This window comes from Hemiscyllium ocellatum, chromosome 1, assembly GCF_020745735.1.
Source record: "Hemiscyllium ocellatum isolate sHemOce1 chromosome 1, sHemOce1.pat.X.cur, whole genome shotgun sequence".
NCBI classification, from domain to species: domain Eukaryota; kingdom Metazoa; phylum Chordata; class Chondrichthyes; order Orectolobiformes; family Hemiscylliidae; genus Hemiscyllium; species Hemiscyllium ocellatum.
In genome coordinates this window covers 13,256,929-13,276,540 of record NC_083401.1, presented here as the reverse complement: position 1 = coordinate 13,276,540, position 19,612 = coordinate 13,256,929, and the positions used below count along the sequence as shown (strand labels likewise).

Below are 19,612 nucleotides of genomic sequence, written 5' to 3'. Positions count from 1 at the left end.
ATTGTCTTCTGAGTGAAGATTGAAAAGATTGGGACTCTACTCACTGGAGTTTATAAGAGTGAGAGGTGATCTCATTAAAATGATTGATCTCATTAGGTACAGTTAAAATGTTTAAAAGATATTTAGATAAGTACATGGATAAGAAATGTTTGGAGGCTTATAAGCCAAGCGCAGGCAGATCTGAATAGTCTAGCTTGGAATTATGGGTCGGCATGGACTAGTTGGACCGAAGGGTCTGTTTCCGTGTCGTTTGACTCTAGTACTATGACGCTCTATGACTATGAAACACAGAGGATTCTTAACAGGCCTGACAGGGTAAATGCTGAGAGGATGTTTCCTGTCATAGAGACGTACAGCAAAGAAACAGATCCTTCAGTCCAACTTGTCCATGTCAATCAGATATTCTACATTTAGTTAATCCCATTTGCCAGCATTTTGCCGATATCTCTCTAAACTCTTCCTATTCATATAGCCATCCAAATGCCTTTTAAATGTTTTAATTGTACCATCCTCCACCACTTCCTCTGGCAGCTCACTCCATACATGCACCATCCTCTGCTTGAAAAAGTTTTCCTTTAGGTCCCTTTTAAATCTTTGGACTCCTTTGCTGTTGGGAAAAGACCGTAACTATTCACCCTCTCTATGCCCCTCATGATTTTATAAACTTCAATTAGGTCACCCCTCAGCCGCTGACCCTTCAGAGAAAATAGCCCCAGCCAATTTAACCTCTCCTTATCGTTCCAACCCTCCAACCATGGGAATATCATTGTAAATCTTTTCTGAACCTTTTCAAGTTTATCAACAGCTTTATTACAGCAGGGAGATCAGAATTGAATGGGGTATTCCAAAAGTGGCCTAACCAATGTGCTAGCAGCTGCAACATAACCTCCCAACTCTGGGAGAGTTTAAGACCAGAGGGAACAGTCTCAGAATAAAGGGATGGCCATTTAACACTGAGATAAACAGGAATTTCTTCTCTCAGAGAGTTGCGAGTTTTGTTGAGCTCCTTACCAAAGAGAGCTGTGGGAGCAGAGTCCTTATGTGTATTTAAGGCTGAGATACCCAGATTGAATGTGAAGTTGCAAAAATAAATTATTGAAGGAAGGAAGGTTGCTGACTGTGGAGAAATAACTTTTTCAAAGAAATGGCATGGGCAATATGTGCTGAAAAAAAGGCATCAGAAATGTTGTAAAAATACAGGTGGTCTTGTGATTTTCACAATGCGCAGCATGGTGGCACAGTGGTTAGCACTGCTGCCTCACAGCGCCTGAGACCCGGGTTCAATTCCCGACTCAGGCGACTGACTGTGTGGAGTTTGCACGTTCTCCCCGTGTCTGCGTGGGTTTCCTCCGGGTGCTCCGGTTTCCTCCCACAGTCCAAAGATGTGCAGGTCAGGTGAATTGGCCATGCTAAATTGCCGGTAGTGTTAGGTAAGGGGTAAATGTAGGGGTATGGGTGGGTTGCGCTTCGGCGGGTCGGTGTGGACTTGTTGGGCCGAAGGGCCTGTTTCCACACTGTAAGTAATCTAATCTAATCTAAAAAAAAATATAGTGCAGCTCATCAATTTCCTTGAGAATTGAAAAACTCTTCTGTGTTGCTTTGCTCATTCTAGTTGCACATTCCTAACTTTTAATCAGTCCTGAGTGTGGTGCTGGAAAAGCACAGTAGGTCAGGCAGCATCTGAGGAGCAGGAAAATCGATGTTTCAGGCAAAAGTCCTTCATCAGGAATTTTAATCAGTCCTGGTAGTTAAAAGCCCCGTCCCAAATACCAGTGTAGGTGCCTATTGCGTTGACAGAAGAATTAGAAGCCAGACCTGGAAAACACTGACTGAAACAGTAGTGGAAGCAGATTCAGTGGTAACTTACAACATACTTGAAGGGGGGAAGGAATAGTACGGGTATGCACAATAGATAGAGATTTGGGGCCTACTAAATAGTTCTTTAAAAGAGCTTTCACAGGCATAGTGGACTGAATTGCTGCCTCTTGTGCTTCAAGATTTTACCCAGTCCTAATCTAGCATGCTTGCTGATTGTATGGTCGTCAGACTGGTGGAACAGGACTGATGATTTGAGTAAGCTAGCTATGACTCCTGAGACTATGTCTCTTGTCAAGATACAGTAATAATCTTTGCTTTTTTAAATTTTAGATGCTATTTATGAAGCAATCTCTTAGGCTTAATCTAATATGTCCAAAAATAATCTCTTCAGATTCATGTTAAAATCCTGTATCAGAGCCTTGTGTACACATTGCATTTATTTATACAAAGAAAGCTATTTAGATCAAGACTGCATTACCTCACCTCAGTTCATGCACTTCTGACCGTGGCTGTGGAGTCAAACAAAGGCCAAGTCAATCTGTCACGTCCCTGTCCATTTACAGAGAGTTTTGTTGTTAGATCTGATCTATAGGGAAGTGGGCTGGAAGATAACAGTAGCAAGGGCAGACAAATCATACAGTTCTTATCACTCTTGTGGGTTTGTGCTTCAGTTTAGGAGAAAGGAAAAACAATGTTAACATGTTGACTTTGCACTTCTCAAAAATAATTCTGCACTTGTCTGATTGAGGGACAAGAGGTCATTGTAGTTTCTGGAACGTTTGCTTGGCTCCCTGCCATTGTTTTTGTGGCAGTGTTGTGTGGAGTATTGTTATGCACTCCCTTTCACAAGTGTTTTGGGTACTTCAGACTGTTATTTCAAAATTTATATTTCTGAACTTTGGCATAGACCTTTGTCAGCTCAAAACGTATGTAATCTTTTGTTTTTGTGTGCTAAATGTACACTTTGTGTTGCATTCGTCCACAAATGTGAACCTCGTGTTTTTTTTCCAAAATGCTCTGTTAGGGAACTGGGAATAGGGCATTTGGGGAAAGGATGCTGCGAATAAATACTGGCCCAGCTTGTGACACCTCAATCCCATGAGTGGGAAACAAAACATTAATGTCCTCCCAGGAGCTGCAAGCAGCTTTCTAAGAGCACTCACTATTGCTTTCAGCAGACCCTCTATCCCCCCCACCCCTCCTCTCCAGAAATATGACAAACATCTCAAAGTATATAAAATGTTAGAGAGTGCTCTGAGGAAGAAATAATTAATTATGTACTCTTCAAGCACTACAAATATTGGTTTGCTCCTTGAATTGCTATTCTTGCACATTATCCTGATGAATGCAAGATGAAAAGCAGCATTACTGAGTGTTCTGGATGATGAATGGCATTTGCCTGTGTGATTGACCTAATGGACTGTGAGAAATATGCATCTATAGGGAAAATAACCGGGTCACATATAAATTTAGGACCAGATTTCGCAAAAATGTACTGGTTTTCAGGAAGCTACGTATTCTTCTTCTGTTCTCTTGTGATCCCAGCTGATGGTAATATTAGACAATTCAGATCCCAGAACGAAACTTGGTTTGACAGATCATATGTTTAATTTTTGCCTTGGTTAACATGATGGCTAATCACAAACATATTCACACCAGGCTACAAATGTTCTTTAATATCAGAACATCATGTTATTACACAAAAGAATAAACATGAAAGATCTTAACACAGATATTAAAACAATGTTTCAACCATTTGTCCGCAAACGCCATCCATTCGAGTTAATCCCAGGGAAAGAAGAGAATTCCTAAATCCAGAATGTGTTCGAATACCTATCTTATAAAAGGTTAAGTCATAAGATAAGATGCCATGGTATTGGATATAATATAGAACATGAGCTCATGGGCAGGAAACAGCAGGTGGGGATAAAGGCTTCTTATTTAGATTGGCAACCCGTGACAAGTGGGGTTCTACTGGATTCAGTGCTGAGACCGCACTGTTTACAATATACTTTAATGACTCAGAGGAAGGAAATGAATGTGCTGTAGCCAAGTTTGTAGAAAACATAAATGTAGTTGGAAAGGCAAGTTGCAAGAGGGATTCCAACAGTTTACAGACAAATATTGATAGGTTAAATAATTGGGCAAAAAGTTGGCAAACTGAGTCTAATGTGAGAGAAGGCGAAATTATTTATTTTGGAAGGGAGGACAGAAGAACAGTGTGTTATTTAAATGAAGAAAAACTGCAAAAGCTGCAATACAAAGGAACTTTGGGATACTTGTGCACAAACACAGAAGGCTAGCACACAGGTACTGCAGGTAATCAGAAAGGCTAATGGAATATTGACCCTTATTTCAAGGGGGTTGGAGAATAGAATACGGAAGTCAGAGTCTAGATTAGAGTGGTGCTGGAAAAGCACAGCAGGTCAGGCAGCATCTGAGGAGCAGGAAAATTCCTAATGAAGGGCTTTTGCCCGAAACGTCGATTTTCCTGCTCCCTTCATGCCTGATGAAGGGGCTTTTGCCCGAAACATGATTTTCCTGCTCCTCAGATACGTCTGACCTGCTGTGCTTTTCCAGCACCACTCTACTCTAGACTCTGACTCCCAGCATCTGCAGTCCTCACTTTTGCCTATAGAATACCAAACTGCAACTGTGCAAGGTGCTGGTGAGACCACATCTGGAGTACTACGAGCAGTTTTGGTTCCCTTATTTGTTGAAAGACATTGTTTCATTGGAGGCAGCTCAGAGAAGGTTCTCACAATGATCCCTGCTGTGGAGGAATTGTCCTCTGAGTGAAGATTAAACAGTTTGGCACTCTACTTACTAGAGTTTAGAAGAATGAAAGTATATAGGATTGAAGTATATAGGATTTTTAGCGGGCTTAACAGGGTTAATGCTGAGGATGTTTCCCCTTGTGGGAGAGTCTAGAACCAGAGTGCACAGTCTCAGAGTAAAGGATTTCCAATTTAAGACTGAGATGAGGAGGAATTTCTTCTTTCAGAGCATTGTCAGTCTTTTGAACTCCTTGCTGCAGAAAGACTTTTTGCATTTTTAACACTGGGATAGATTTTGATAAGTCAGGGAATTAAGGATGATGGAGAAAGGGCAGGAAGAGGACGTTAGGAGTGTTGGATTGGCCATGGTCAGATTGAATGGTGGGACAGACTTGAGGTGCAGAATGGCTACTTCTGCTGCCATTCTTTGTGGTCTCAGAAATTTTAATAGAAGTCGTGTAATTGACTTTCTCAGTTTCTTCTTCTTGAATTGAGGAGACAGTTTTATGATTCCTTTCCAAAGCTGTTGATGAACATCTCTCAGTCCTGATGGCCTAAATCTTCTTAGTTCTAACAATCTGGATGACCTATACTAAACTATCTTGTCTTGGGGTGGCCTGGTGGCTCGGTGGTTAGCACTGCTGTCTCACAGCTCCAGGGACCCAGGTTTGATTCTAACCTCGAGCAACTGTCTGTGTGGAGTTTGCACATTTTCTCAGTGTCTGCGTGGGTTTCCTCTGGGTGCTCCGGTTTCCTTCCAGAGATGTGCAGTTTAGGTGAATTGGCCGTGCTAAATTGCTCATATTGTGTTCAAGGATAAAGGCTAGGTGCATTGGTCAGGGAAAATGTAGGGGAATGGGTCTGGGTGAGATACTCTTCAGAGGATCGGTGTGGACTTGCTGGGCTGAATGGCCTGTTTCCACACTTTAGGGATTCTATTCTATTCTAGAACTTCAACAGACTTGAAACTACTTCTATCGAAGTGACTTGATTCCGGTAGGAGGAACTGTTCCACTTTCTTCAGCGTTCTAAAGTCTGGGTTTGTCTGAACTTGAACTATGAATCTTCTGTTCAGTTCTGAAGTCAAAACTTAAACCAATTGCTTTAATGTGTTTATTCTGCCTGTCATAACCTAACATTGAAAATGTTATATTCATTCACTCTCGAGGGGTTCTTCAGACACTCCGAGTCACATGTTTTCTTGGAACTTCTGTGTTTGGGACACTGTCCAAATGACTTTATGACCTGTTTTTTTTTAAAAAAAGACTTTTCAGAATCTCAACTTCCAATTGCCTCTGTGTAAATCAAAATCCAAAAGCATATTTATAATGTATCTGTCATTATTTTGTTGTGACTTTCTGTGGTTCTATGGCAAATATTATGCTGTGCATTGACTTCCCTTAAGCCGCAGGTGAGATATATTCATATTCTCACTGGTCACCTATGTACTCTTGTGTCTTAGATGGTACACACTTCTACCTTTGAGTCAGAAGGTTATGTGGGTTCATGTCCCACTTGAGCCATGCATAGAACAAGACTAATAGTCCAGTGTCACATAAGGTAAGAGGAGAGAAATATGAGGATAAGCTCGCTAGTAGTATAAAAGAAGATTGGGGAAGATTTTCTCAATATATAAAAGATAAAGGAGAGGCAAGAGTGGACATTGGACCACTGGAAAATGAGGCTGGAGAAGTAGTCATGGAGCTGTCCATGCCAGCCAGATATCCTAAATTAATCTAGTCCCATTTGCCAGCAATTGGTTCAGATCTTCCTCAACCTTTCCTATTCATATACCCATCCAGATACCTATTAAATGTTATAATTGTACCAGTCTCCATCACTTTCTCTGGCAGCTCATTCCAAACGCCCTCTGTGTGAAAATGTTGTCCCTTAGGTCCCTTTTAAATCTTTCGCATCTCACCTTAAACCTATGCCCTCTAGTTTTGGTCTCCCCCAACCTGGGAAAATGATCTTGGCCTATCCATGCCACTCATGACTTTATAAACCTCTATAAGGTAACCCTTCAGCCTCCAACACTCTAGGGAAAATAGGCCCAGCGTATTTAGCTTCTCCCTGTAGCTCAAATTCTCCAACCCTGGCAACATCCTTGTCAATTTTTATAACCCTTTTGAGTTTCACAGCATCTTTCCTATATAGCAGGAAGACCAGAATTGCACACAGTATTTCAAAAATGGCCTGTACAGCCACAAAGTGACCTCCTAACTCCTGTACTCACCCAGTCATGGGGAACAAAGAAATGGTGGCAGACACACTAAGCAATCTAATCTCTGGTAAACTGAATAGGTATTTGGTGTAATTTTTCACAGTGGAAGACAGCAGCAACACACCCAAACTTCAAGCGAGTCAGCGGGCAGAGGTGAATGTAGTGGCCATCACCAAGGGGAAGTTGCTGGGGAAGCTGAGAGAACTGAAGATGGATAATTCATCCAGAGCAGATGGACTACACTCCAGGTTTCTGAAGGAGATGGCTGAGCAGATTGTAGAGATAGAAATTGCAGAGTTTGGTGATGATCTTTCAGAAATTACTGGAATCAGGGAGGGTGCTAGATGACTGGAAAACAGCTAATGTAACATCCCTGTTTAAGTGGGAGGGAGAGAGAAGACAGGAAACTAAGGGCTGATTTGCCTGACCTTAGTCATTGGTCAGATTTCAGAGTTCATTCTTAAGGATGAGCTTGTGGAGTATTTAGAAGTACATGGGTGAAATAGGATGGAGTCAGCACAGCTTCATCAAGGGGAGGTGATGCCTTACAAATCTGTTAGAATTATTTGAGGGAATAGCAAGCAAGTTAAGCAAAGGTGAGGCATTGAACATGATCTCTTTGGATTTCCAGAAAGGTCTTTGACAAGGTGCTGCACAGTAGGCTAGTAAACAAGCTCATGGTGTTAGGGGCAAGGTATTAGCATGGATTGAGGATTGGCTAACTGTCTGCAGGCAGAGAGTGGGGATAATAGATTTTCTCTCAGGATGCAGCAGGTGATTAGTGGAGTTCTGCAAAGGGTTAATGTTGGGACCACAACTATTCATGTTATACATAAATGATCTGCACAAAGGAACTGAGGGCATTTTTGCTATGTTTGCAGACGATACAAAGATAGATGAAGCAACATGTAGTATTGAAGACGTGGGGAGGCTGTATGAGGACCTGGACAGTTTGGAAGATGTGGCCGATGGAACACAATGCGGGAAAGTATGAGATCCTACTTTGGTAGGAAGGATTGCGGGATAGACTATTTTCTAATGCGGAAAAGGCATCAGAAAACTGGAGTATATAAAGGAAGTTGGGAGTCCTAATTCAGGATGCATGTTCAGTTGGCAGTTAGCAAGGCAAATTCAAAGTTAGCATTTATTTCAAGAGGGGGAGAATACAAGAAGAGAGATGTATTGTTGAGGCTTTATAGTGATTGGAAAAAGGTGGATCTTGTTGACCACAAGATCCTTGAATGAAGTTGTTAAACTGGGTCAATCAGGAAGCCCTGGCTGACCAATATGGACAGCGGATAAGGTGGGAGGGGTGGGTGGGTTGCCAGTGGTGTTTGTGTTCTCTGCATTGTTTTGATCGTTTGAGTGGACTGTCTTGTATGAGTTTGTTACTGCTTTCTTTCTGATGACTTAAGGTGGTATTTGAGGTCCATCTTCATTTCCCTGTTAACAGGTTATAAGGTAAGGTTTAGGGTTTGGCCTTGCTGTCCCTTCCCCTGTAAATAGCAATCTTTTGTGGACAGCTGATTATTGTTTATTGTTAACTATTTGTATTGTGTACCATTTCATTAAAAAAAATAGAGGATTCAGAATCTCCTCAGTTGAGGGGACTGACTCTGAGCTGGCCACACCCACAGCCCCAGCCACAGCACATTGTGTACCGTATACAAGTCAATAATCATGACTTGGTGATGCCATACTCGTCAGTGCAGTTATTTCAGGCTTTATGAGGCTCTGATCAGACTGCATTTGGAATATTGTAAACAGTAATAGTCCCCCTATCTAAAGAAGGATGTGCTAGCATTAGAGGGGGTCCAAAGAATGATCCCAGTGTTGAAGGGCTTGCCATACGAGGAGCAATTGAGGCCTCCAGGTCGGTACTCAATGGTGTTTAGAGGGATGGGTGTGGCGGGGCTCTAATTGAAACTTACAGAATACTGAGAGGCCTGGATGGAGTGGATGTGTAGAAGATGGTTCCGCTGGTGGGAGATACTAGGACCTGAGGGCAAAGCCCCAGGGTGAGGGACAACCCTTTAGAAGTGAGATGAGGAGTTTCTTCAGTCAATGGGTGGTGAATCTGCAGAACTCATTGCCGCTAAAGACTGGAGAGGCCAAGTTGTTAAGTGTATTTAAGGCAGAGATAGATAGGTTCTTGATTAGTAAAGGAATCAAGGGTTATGGGGAGAAGCAGGAGAATGGGGTTAGGAAGCATATCAGCCATGATCAAACAGCAAAGTCAACTTAATGGGTTGATTAACCTAATTCTGCTCTTCTATCTTATGGTGTTATATGAAGGGAGTGCTGTACTGTTGGAGATGTTGACTTTGAGATGAGGTATTAAACAAGGTCCTATCTGCCCATCCCAAGTGAACCGTGTAAAGATCCTTTATCCCGTTTGATGAGGATCTGCCTGTGGCATCCTGGGACGCAATTATACCTTGAAATATATCTAAAGCAGATCATCTGTACACTCATTTCATTGCTGTTTGTGGAATCTTGATTCTGCAAATCGGCTGCCTCATTTCCCATGCCACATGGTGACTACACTATTGGCTATGAAATGAATAGGGATGTCCTGATGTTGTGGAAGGCTCATTATAAGCACAAGTCTCTCTTTAAGTAAGTGTTTGTGTTGCTACTGTGTGAAGTTTATGTTTGAGTGGGTGTGAGCTCTGTTCATTGGCAATGTCTGCAAGTTTTTAGTACTTTTATTTTTCTGCTGACCAATGTTTCTTCCTCAGCCATACCACCAAAAACACATTAGCTGATCATACATCCTATTTCTGTTTACAGGACATTGTTGGCACAGATTTACTGCCATGTTTGTTTCACAGCAGCCTCTTTACTTCAAAGCAATTGTTTATGAAGTACTTGAAAATGTTTCTGGGAGACATAATAAGGTGTACACTAATACAAAGATCCATTGTTTTATTTCAGAACAAACTTTAGACAAAGGAGGTAGGGATGTGAACAAGCTTATTTTGAGATCCCACCAATGCAATACAGAGTCAGTCACAAGATAATGCAGGAGCTCATTGTCGCCCATAGTTCATTGATAGTGCCTCTTCAGTTTGAAAGTTGTGAATTTATGTTCTGTTCTGGAGGCTTGGGCACAAACGTCTAGGCTTACAGTGTAGCTCAGTACTGCACTGGAGTGTGTTGCACTCTCAGAGATACTGTCTTTTAGGTGGGCTACTAAGCAAAAACCTGTCTATTCTTAGATTTTCCCTGGCTGTTTGAGTGTAGGTCTGGTTTTGCAGCTTCATCAGTCTTCAATAAAATGTTCAATGAGAATTGAGTTCAGTAAAGATGTAAAAAAAGTGGAAATCTGATTCTTTCTTTGTCATATTAAGGGCACCAGGGAGCATGGTTTCCATGAGCTCAAAGTCTTTAATACTAAATGGGAATCTTGAGATTAAGAGTTTGAAATCCCTTTATGCTATAGTAATCATATAATTCAATAAATTTGATAACTTATTGTCATATAGTACCAGTTAAAAGTGAACATCATTCAGGGAATGCACCCTACCTCTTGCAAAAATGCCATCCCATATTCCCAATTCCTCCGCCGTATCTGCTCCCAGGAGGACCAGTTTCACCATAGAACACACCAGATGGCCTCCTTCTTTAGAGACCACAATTTCCCTTCCCACGTGGTTAAAAATGCCCTCCAACGCATCTCGTTCACATCCCGCACCTCCGCTGTCAGACCCCACCCCTCCAACCGTAACAAGGACAGACCGCCCCTGGTGCTCACCTTCCACCCTACCAACCTTTGCATAAACCAAATCATCTGCCGATATTTCTGCCACCTCCAAAAAGACCCCACCACCAGGGATATATTTCCCTCCCCACCCCTTTCCGCCTTCCGCAAAGACAGTTCCCTCCGTGACTACCTGGTCAGGTCCACGCCCCCCTACAACCCACCCTCCCATCCTGGCACTTACCCCTGCCACTGCAGGAACTGTAAAACCTGTGCCCATACTCCTCCCTCACCTCTATCCAAGGCCCTAAAGGAGCCTTCCACATCTATCAAAGTTTTACCTGCACATCCACTAATATCATTTATTGTATCCGTTGCTCCCGATGCGGTCTCCTCTACATTGGGGAGACTGGGCGCCTCCTAACATAGCGCTTTAGGGAACATCTCTGGAACACTCGCACCAATCAACCACACCGCCCCGTGGCCCAACATTTCAACTCCCCCTCCCACTCTGCCGAGGACATGGAGGTCCTGGGCCTCCTCTACCATCGCTCCCTCACCACCAGACGTCTGGAGGAAGAACGCCTCATCTTCTGCCTCGGAACACTTCAACCCCAGGGCATCAATGTGGACTTCAACAGTTTCCTCATTTCCCCTTCCCCCACCTCACCCTAGTTCCAAACCTCCAGCTCAGCACTGTCCCCATGACTTGTCCTACCTGCCTATCTCCTTTTCCACCTATCCACTCCACCCTCTCCTCCCTGACCTATCACCTTCATCCCCTCCCCGACGCACCCATTGTACTCTATGCTACTTTCTCCCCACCCCCACCCTCCTCTAGCTTAACTCTCCACGCTTCAGGCTCACTGCCTTTATTCCTGATGAAGGGCTTTTGCCTGAAACGTCAATTTTGCTGCTCCTCGGATGCTGCCTGAACTGCTGTGCTCTTCCAGCACCACTCTAATCCAAAATCTGGTTTGCAGCATCAGCAGTCATTGTTTTTACCTCCAAGCCCTACCCTGTTAGGCCTGAAGGCAACTTTGGTATTTGCTTTTATGATTGACTCATAATGGCCTCAGCGCAGTTATTGATGGACAATAAATTATAACTGTGGCAATGATACCAATACTTTAGGAGCAAATTGAAGAAAAGCTCTCTAACTTTTAAGATTCAGAAACCGAGGGGCAGCAGTTTTGGCCTGAACAACAATGTTCGAGCAGTTTAAAACAACAGAAGAAATAATCTCCATTTTGACAGCATCTAACTACTTCAGTACTACCCAAGAACTTCACAGTCAATTGAATCTTCTTTCTCCACACATGTTGTGGTATAGAAAATGCAGCAATCAATTTACACATAGTAACCTCCCCACAAGCTGCAATGTGATAATACCCAGAGAGTCTGTGTTTGCAATGTTTATTGATAGTTAATTCCTAGCTGGGAGCAAGGTGAACTCTTGCTAAACTTTCAAATTATGCAATGGGATACTTTACATCTACCATGTAAACTAAGAAATCTAATAAGGAATTCAGGAGCAACATTTTACCCAACAGTGGCACGAGCATTGAACTTGCTGCAATGAGCAGTGTTTGAAGCAAATCGGACAGATTTATTTAAAGCCTGTCTCTTAGTGGTATACATGGAACATTCCTTGTTCCAGGCCTACTCTGGCCCCTACCCACAATTCCAGTATATCAATGACATGCTTCCCTCTCTCATGCAGAATTGAGAAAAGTTTATTTATTTTGCTTCCAGTTACCACCCCACTCTTGCCTTCACCTGGTCCATCTCTGGCTCCTCCTTTACCTTTCTTGACATCTCTGTTTCCATCTGAGGAAGGGCTGGCCGTTCAAGCCCACCACTACAAGCCCAGCAATTCCCACAGTTACCTTCGCCCTGCTTCCTGTAAAGATTCTATTTCATTCCCTCAGTTCCTCCATCTCCATTGCATCTGTTCTGATTATGCCAACGTCGACAAGGGAACCTCTGAAATGTCCACCTTCCTCAACCAAGGACTACCCAGCACTGCTGTTGACAGGACCCTCAGCCAGTCTGACCCATCTTCTGCACTTCGGCCCTCAACCCCTCTCTTCCCTCCCTCAATGGTGATAAGGTTCCCCTAAACCTCACCTACCATCCCACCAGCATCCGCATCTATATGATTATTAGCTGCCATTTCTGTCACCTTCAGTAGGATGCCACCACCAAACACATTTACCTCTCCTCCCATGTCAGCCCTCCACTGGGATCATTTCCTCTAGAATGGTGGTTAGCACTGCTGCCTCACAGCGCCTGAGACCCGGGTTCAATACCCGACTCAGGCGACTGACTGTGTGGAGTTTGCACGTTCTCCCCATGTCTGCGTGGGTTTCCTCCGGGTGCTTCGGTTTCCTCCCACAGTCCAAAGATGTGCGGGTCAGGTGAATTGGCCATGCTAAATTGCCCGTAGTGTTAGATTAGGGGTAAATGTAGGGGTATGGGTGGGTTGCGCTTCGGCGGGTTGGTGTGGACTTGTTGGGCCGAAGGGCCTGTTTCCACACTGTAAGTCTAATCTAATAATGGCCCACTCCTCATTCACTCCCAACACAGCCCTGTGACACCTTTCCCAGGTTAACACCTGCCTGTTTATTCCTCCCTCCTCAGTATCCAAGGACCACTAACACACCATCCAGGTGAACCCGCACTTCACTCAATCTAATCTGCTACGTTCACTGCTCACAATGTGGTCTCTTCTGCACTGGGGAAGCAAAGCCAGACTGGGTAACCGCTTTACAGAACACCAACATTTGTTTACAAAAAAACCCCCTGAGCTTCCAATTGCCTGCCACTTCAGCACACCACCATGTTCTTTGGCCAACATCTCTGTCTCAGACTTGCTGCAGCGCTCCAGCGAAGCTCAACGCAAATTGAAGAAGTGTACCTCATTTACCACGTGGGAACTCTATAGCCTTCTGGACTTAATATTGAGATCAATAATTTTCGTGCTTGAGCATCTTCTCCCATGCCCTTACCCCACACCCACACACCAGGTCTGGTGGTCTCATGGGCTGCTCGCACACACAATCCATTGTCAACTACTAACATTCCCCATTAGTATCCATTCATTCCTCTAGACTGACCTTTGTTTTTGTTTCTGATTTTCAACATCTGCAGTTCTTTTGGTTTTTAGTATAAATGTATTTACGGAGAAACTGGCAAACAAATGAGGGAGAACGTTATAAATTATTATGGCAATAGATTAGAATAGGGGATAAAAATGGGAAAAAAATGGGGAAAAGCCCCAAAGCCACATAAACAGCAACATGGAGTAGACGGTTGGATATTTCCATGTCAAATATCCAATGTAAATCTCTTAGAAGCCTTCAGAATGGAAGTTGAATCATAATCTCTTGTTGTAAAGACAGAAATCACAGCATACACCTGTAAGAAAGGTTGTAGGAAAGAAGTGCAAAATTTAAAGTATAGGATTGACAAGTGAATTTAGAGTCATAGAGATGTACAGCATGGAAACAGACCCTTCGGTCCAACTCATCCATGCCGGTCAGATATCCTAAATAAATCTAGTCTCTTGTTTGCCACCTTTTGGCCCATATCCATTTAAACCCTTCCTATTCATATACTCATCCAGATGCTTTTTAAATCTTGTAACTATACCAGCTCCACCATCTCCTCTGGCAGCTCATTCCATGCACACACCACCCTCTGTATGAAAATGTTGCCCCTTAGGTCCTTTTCAAATCCTTACCTTAAACCTATGTCCTGTGGTTCTGGACTCCCCCACCCTAGGAAAAAGTATTTGTCTATTCAGGGTGAGTGAGGACTGCAGATCTGGAAAACAGAGTCGAGGTTAGAGTGGTGCTGGAAAAGCACAGCAGGTCAGGCAGCATTGGAGGAGCAGGAGAAACGATCTTTCGGGCAAAAGCCCTTCATCAGGAATGAGTCTGGGAGCCTCAGGGGTGGAGAGGTAAATGGGATGGGGAGGGGGGTTAGGGGAAGGTAGCTGAGAGTGCAGTAGGTGGATGGAGGTGGGGGTAAAGGTAATAGGTCAGAGAGGAGGGTGGTGGGGATAAGTGGGAAGGAAGATAGACGGGTGGTACAAGTTATGAGGGCAGTGCTGAGCTGGAAGTTTGGAACTGGGATAAGGTTGGGGGGAGGGGAAACGAGGAAACTGGTGAAATCCACATTGATACCATGGGATTAGAGGGTGGTAAGGGAATGGTGATGGAGGAGGAACTGGACCTTCATGTCCTTAGTGGTTGGTGCGGGTAAACTGGAGGTGTTCTCTGAAATGCTCTGCAAGGAGGCATCCTATCTCCCCAATGTAGAGGAGACCTCATCGGGAGCAACAGTTAGTGGATGACGTGTGGAAGTGCAGGTGAAACGTTAATGGATGTGGAAAGCTCCTTTGGGGCCTTGGATGGTGGTGAGGAGGGAGGTGTGGGTGCAGGTTTTGCAATTCCTGCGATGGCAAGGGAAGATGCCGGGAGGGGAGGGACCTGGCGAGGTAGTCACGGGGGAACAGTCTTTACAGAAAGCGGATAAGGGTGGGGAGGGAAATATATCTCTGGTGGTGTGGTCTGTTTGTGGGTGGTGGAAATGGCAGAGAATGATGCGATGTATACAAGGTTGGTGGGGTGGAATCATCCAATCCTTGCCCCTCATGATTTTACACACCTCTATAAGGTCATCCTAAAGGCCTTTGACCCTCTAGAAAAGAAATAACCTCAGCCTATTCAGCCTCTCTCTTTAGCTGAAATCGTCCAGCCCTGGCAATATTCTTGTAAATCTTTTATGAACCCTTTCAAGTTTCACAGCATCCTTCCTATAGCAGAAAGACTAGAACTGCACGCAGTAGTTGCCTACCAAATGTCCTCTACAATTGCAGCATGGCCTTCCAACTCCTGTACTCAATGCACTGACCATTAAAGGCAAGCATACCAAACGCCTTCCTCACTGTCCAATCTTCCTGCAACTCCACTTTCAAGAAACTATGAACCTGCTCTCCTAGGTCTTTTTGTTCAGCAATACTTTGCAGGACCTTACCATCAAGTGTATGATTTGCCTTTCTAAAATTCAGCACCTCATATTTATTTAAATTAAATTCCATTCTCCTCAGCCCATTGGCCCATCTGATAAAGATCCCATTGTAATCTGAGGCAACCTTCTAATCTGACCACTACACCTCCATTTTTTGTGTCATCTGCAAACTTACTAACCGTAACTCCTATATTCACATCTAAATACTTTATATAAATGACGAAAAGCAGCAGACCCAGCACAGATCCTTGTGGAACACCACTGGTCACAGGCTTCCAGTCTGAAAAGTAACCCTCCACCACCACCCTCTGTCTTCTATATTTAATAAGTTTGTGGCAGTAGACTAAAGTTTCAAGGAGGGAAAGGTTTTCAATGCTTTGAGGTCCTAAAATAACAGGAGAGAAGGTTTATGTTTGCACAGTAAACGTGCAAATCTGTCCAATCTATAATCTCTGACCATTAGAATTCTCAATGGTGGTGAGGAGGGAGGTGTGGATGCAGGTAATAGGAGAGTATTCAGATGGTAAACAGCTGCAATTTCCCTTGTTGTTTCTGAACATTGCTTTCCCCTGTGTAGCAGGTCATGATTTAAAAATTCTTTCCAAGAGAATAGAATCTAGACTGACCCTTTCATGGGCAAAGTTGTCATGTTTTGGTTGAGACACCAAAGGAGAGGCAGTTTATAATTACTAAGCAGGACAAGTTCCATGGTACTTCCCAAATGAAAGCACAGGATTCTTCCCATTGTCCTGACCAATATTATTACCCCTGCAAACAAAACACATCACTGAATCATATATTTAAATTCAAGAGGGGCAATGCAGTGCACTGATTTGACTGCTGCCTTTGTCTGTGGGACAATAGTGAGCACAATTCAACATATGGTTTGATAGTTGTGTGATGTTTTAGAGGATGGTGGGCTCATGAAATCTTTTTTAGATTAGATTACTTAGAGTGGAAACAGGCCCTTCAGCCCAACAAGTCCACACCTAGTCCAACCTCTACTTAGTTTTGATGCATTCAGCACTCTGATATATTTGCTGGGTGCTGGGCTTACCCATTGCTAACCCACCAACAAATTCTGCTGTAATTTATTCTGAAAATGTTTTGTTGCTTTTATTTCAGGCCCATCAGCAGAGGAACCTGGATAATATTGTCTCTCAGCAGCATAAGGTCGGAACCGGGAAGAAAATGAAGAAAGATGGTGGAACTGGTTTTGACGCTGAGATGGAAAATACCAGCCCAATGTCTGAACAGGATTCTGGAATCTTAGATGTTGAAGATGAGGAGGACGAAGAAGAGGTACTTGCTTATTTCCCTCATTGTTTTAAAGGCAATTAGTTAGTGACAGCATTAGTTTCATGAATGTAGGCACAGACTTATGTGGAGCATAAATACAGAAACATGACTAGGTGAGCCAAACTGGTTTGTTTCTGGGCTGTACCTCCTAGCCATTATTCTGTGAAAGTATTACATATTTTAGTCCTTGATGATTTGGTCAGGGGACTGATCTAATATTGTGCCTAGTTGTGCAACTAAATGTGCAAGTTGTGCATTTATTTATGGGTTGTTTTAATTGGCTGCCCCTGTTTTCTCTAAGAAAGCAGTGGTGGGCCTCCTTTTAGAATCACAAAATGGCAACAATCTGCTTTAGATCAGCAATACCAGAGATCAGAAGAAGTTAATTTGCCTCTGGCATTATTGACATCTGGAAGTAGCTCTCACAAAAAACACCTGAGCTGTGTTAAACTCTTTCAAGATGAGGTCTAGGTAAGTATCTGGTTTCAAAATGAGATTTAGGTTATTGGGATCAATGTAGATAGAAATAACCAAAAGCTTCATTGAGTGTGATGGCTGTTCCGATGCCTTGAGCAAGAAACTGCCATCTGTGGAGAACCAGTAGTGGAGATTTGGGAAAGGAATGTGTTATAAAGCTTTTCTTAATTATGAGCAAATTCATTTGCATTTATCTCATACTTTATGGTGGATCCAAAATCATCCCTTGCCCTTGGTGTATCTCAAAGCATTTCCATAGCCTGTGAATTAGTTTCTGATATTTGTGTAAAAAGAAATTTTTACCTTTTATCGGTGAAGGGATTGAGTTTTGGAGCCATGAGGTCATGTTGCAGCTGTATAAATCTCTGGTGCAGCCACACTTGGAGTACTGCGTACAGTTCTGGTTGCCACATTATAGGAAGGACGTGGAAGCTTTGGAAAGATGCAGGGAAGATTTACCAGGATCTTGCCTGGTATGTAGGGAAGGTCTTATAAGGAAAGGCTGAGGGACTTGAGGCTTTTTTCATTAGAGAGAAGGTTGAGAGGTGACTTAATAGAGACATACATGATGATCAGAGGATTAGATAGAGTGGACAGTGAGAGCCCTTTTCCTTGGATGGTGATGGCTAGAATGAGGGGGACATAGCTTTAAATTCTGCCACTTACAGTCAGTAATGGTGGTGGACAATTAAACTACTAACGAGAGGAGACTTCACAAAAATTCCTATCCTTAATGGAAGAGAGTTCAACACAGTTTAACAGACAAAGCCAAAGCATTTGCATTCATCTTTATCGAGAAGTGCCACATGAATCATTTATCATGGCTTTCTCCTTATGTTCTGAGCATTCGACATCTCATTCATCAGCCAACTAGATATATTAAGAGAAAGCTGAAGACACTGGACACTGCAAAGGTTACGGGCCCCTAATTGCACCAGTACTGAAGGCTTGCACTCCAGGACTAGCCATGTCCTTCGCGAAGCAGATTCAGCCCAGCAACAATACTGGTACTTACCTTGTGGCACTCTACCTTGGTATGTCCTATCCACAAAAGCAGGACAGAATCACTCTGACCATTTGTGTCCCATTACTCTATTCTCAGTCACCAGAAAAGTAATGGAAGGTGTTGACAGTGTTATCAAGCAGAACTTATTCAGCGATTGCCTGCAATTTGACACTAAATTTGGATTCACTCAAAGCCACTCAGCGTCTTGTCTTATTATAGACTTGACCCAAACATGGACGTGATTGTTGAGTTCCAGAGATGTAGTGAAATTCTCTGTTCTTGATGTCAAGGCAGTATTTGATCAAGAGTGACATTAAGAACCTTAGCAGAATTCAAGTCAGCTGAAATAGAGGTCAAGTCTCTATTTGTTGGGGTCAAACCTAGCACAAAGTAAGATGGCTGTGGTTATTGGAGTCCTGTCATCTCGGTCCCAGGATATTGCTGCAGGAATTCCTTGGGTTCTGTCCTGTGGACAACCACCCTTGGCTACTGTGGGCTTTTGCCCGAAACGCCAATTTTCCTGCTCCTTGGATACTGCCTGACCTGCTGTGCTTTTCCAGCACCACTCTAATCTGCTGTGTTCATGACCTTCCTGTCATCAAAAGTTCAAAATGGGAATGTTCTTTGATTCATAATGTTCAGTACGGTTTACAGTTCCTCAGATTTTGATACAAACCGTGCACATATGTAGGAAGACCTGAATAATATTTGGAGACAATCTAGCCATCTACCCATAAGGTTCAATGGTGTTATCATTGCTGAATCTGTAACTAAGTCCTGGGAGAAGCCATTGACCATAACTGAACTACATCAGCCATCCAATTTATTGTGATTTGAACAAGCTGAGTGAGTGGATTATTGCATGCCAATTGTGTGAGGCCCCTTAGGGATGAGCAACCATAATATGATAGAATTCCTCATCAAGATAGAGAGTGATTGTGGTTGTTCTGAAACTACGGTCCTGGATCTAAATAGAGGAAATTACAATGGCATGAGGCGTCAGTTGGATATGACAGATTGGGGGCGTTACTTAAAGGGACCGCGACAGAAAGGCAATGGTATACATTCAATGGCAAAAATTGTTCATTCCTCTCTGGCACAAAGATAAAATGGGAAATATGGCCATACCATGTGAATGTCATATCAAATCGAAATAAATGGCATATAAATTATCCAGAAAAAAACACAGACCTGAGGAGTAGGATCAGTTTCGAATTCAACAAAGGAGGACAATGGGATTGATTCAGAAAGTTAAAATAGAGTACAAGAGC

The 19,612-nt window shown here is 43.2% G+C and overlaps 1 protein-coding gene across 1 annotated transcript in view; it reads left to right on the top strand.

Annotated features, from left to right (window-relative positions):
- Positions 1–19,612, top strand: part of LOC132823008 (exocyst complex component 6B) — a 649,049-nt gene that overhangs the window by 225,985 nt on the left and 403,452 nt on the right. The window contains exon 7 of the mRNA XM_060836576.1: positions 16,685–16,861. Within this exon, the coding sequence (XP_060692559.1) occupies positions 16,685–16,861 (177 nt within the window). The remainder of the gene's footprint in view (positions 1–16,684; positions 16,862–19,612) is intronic.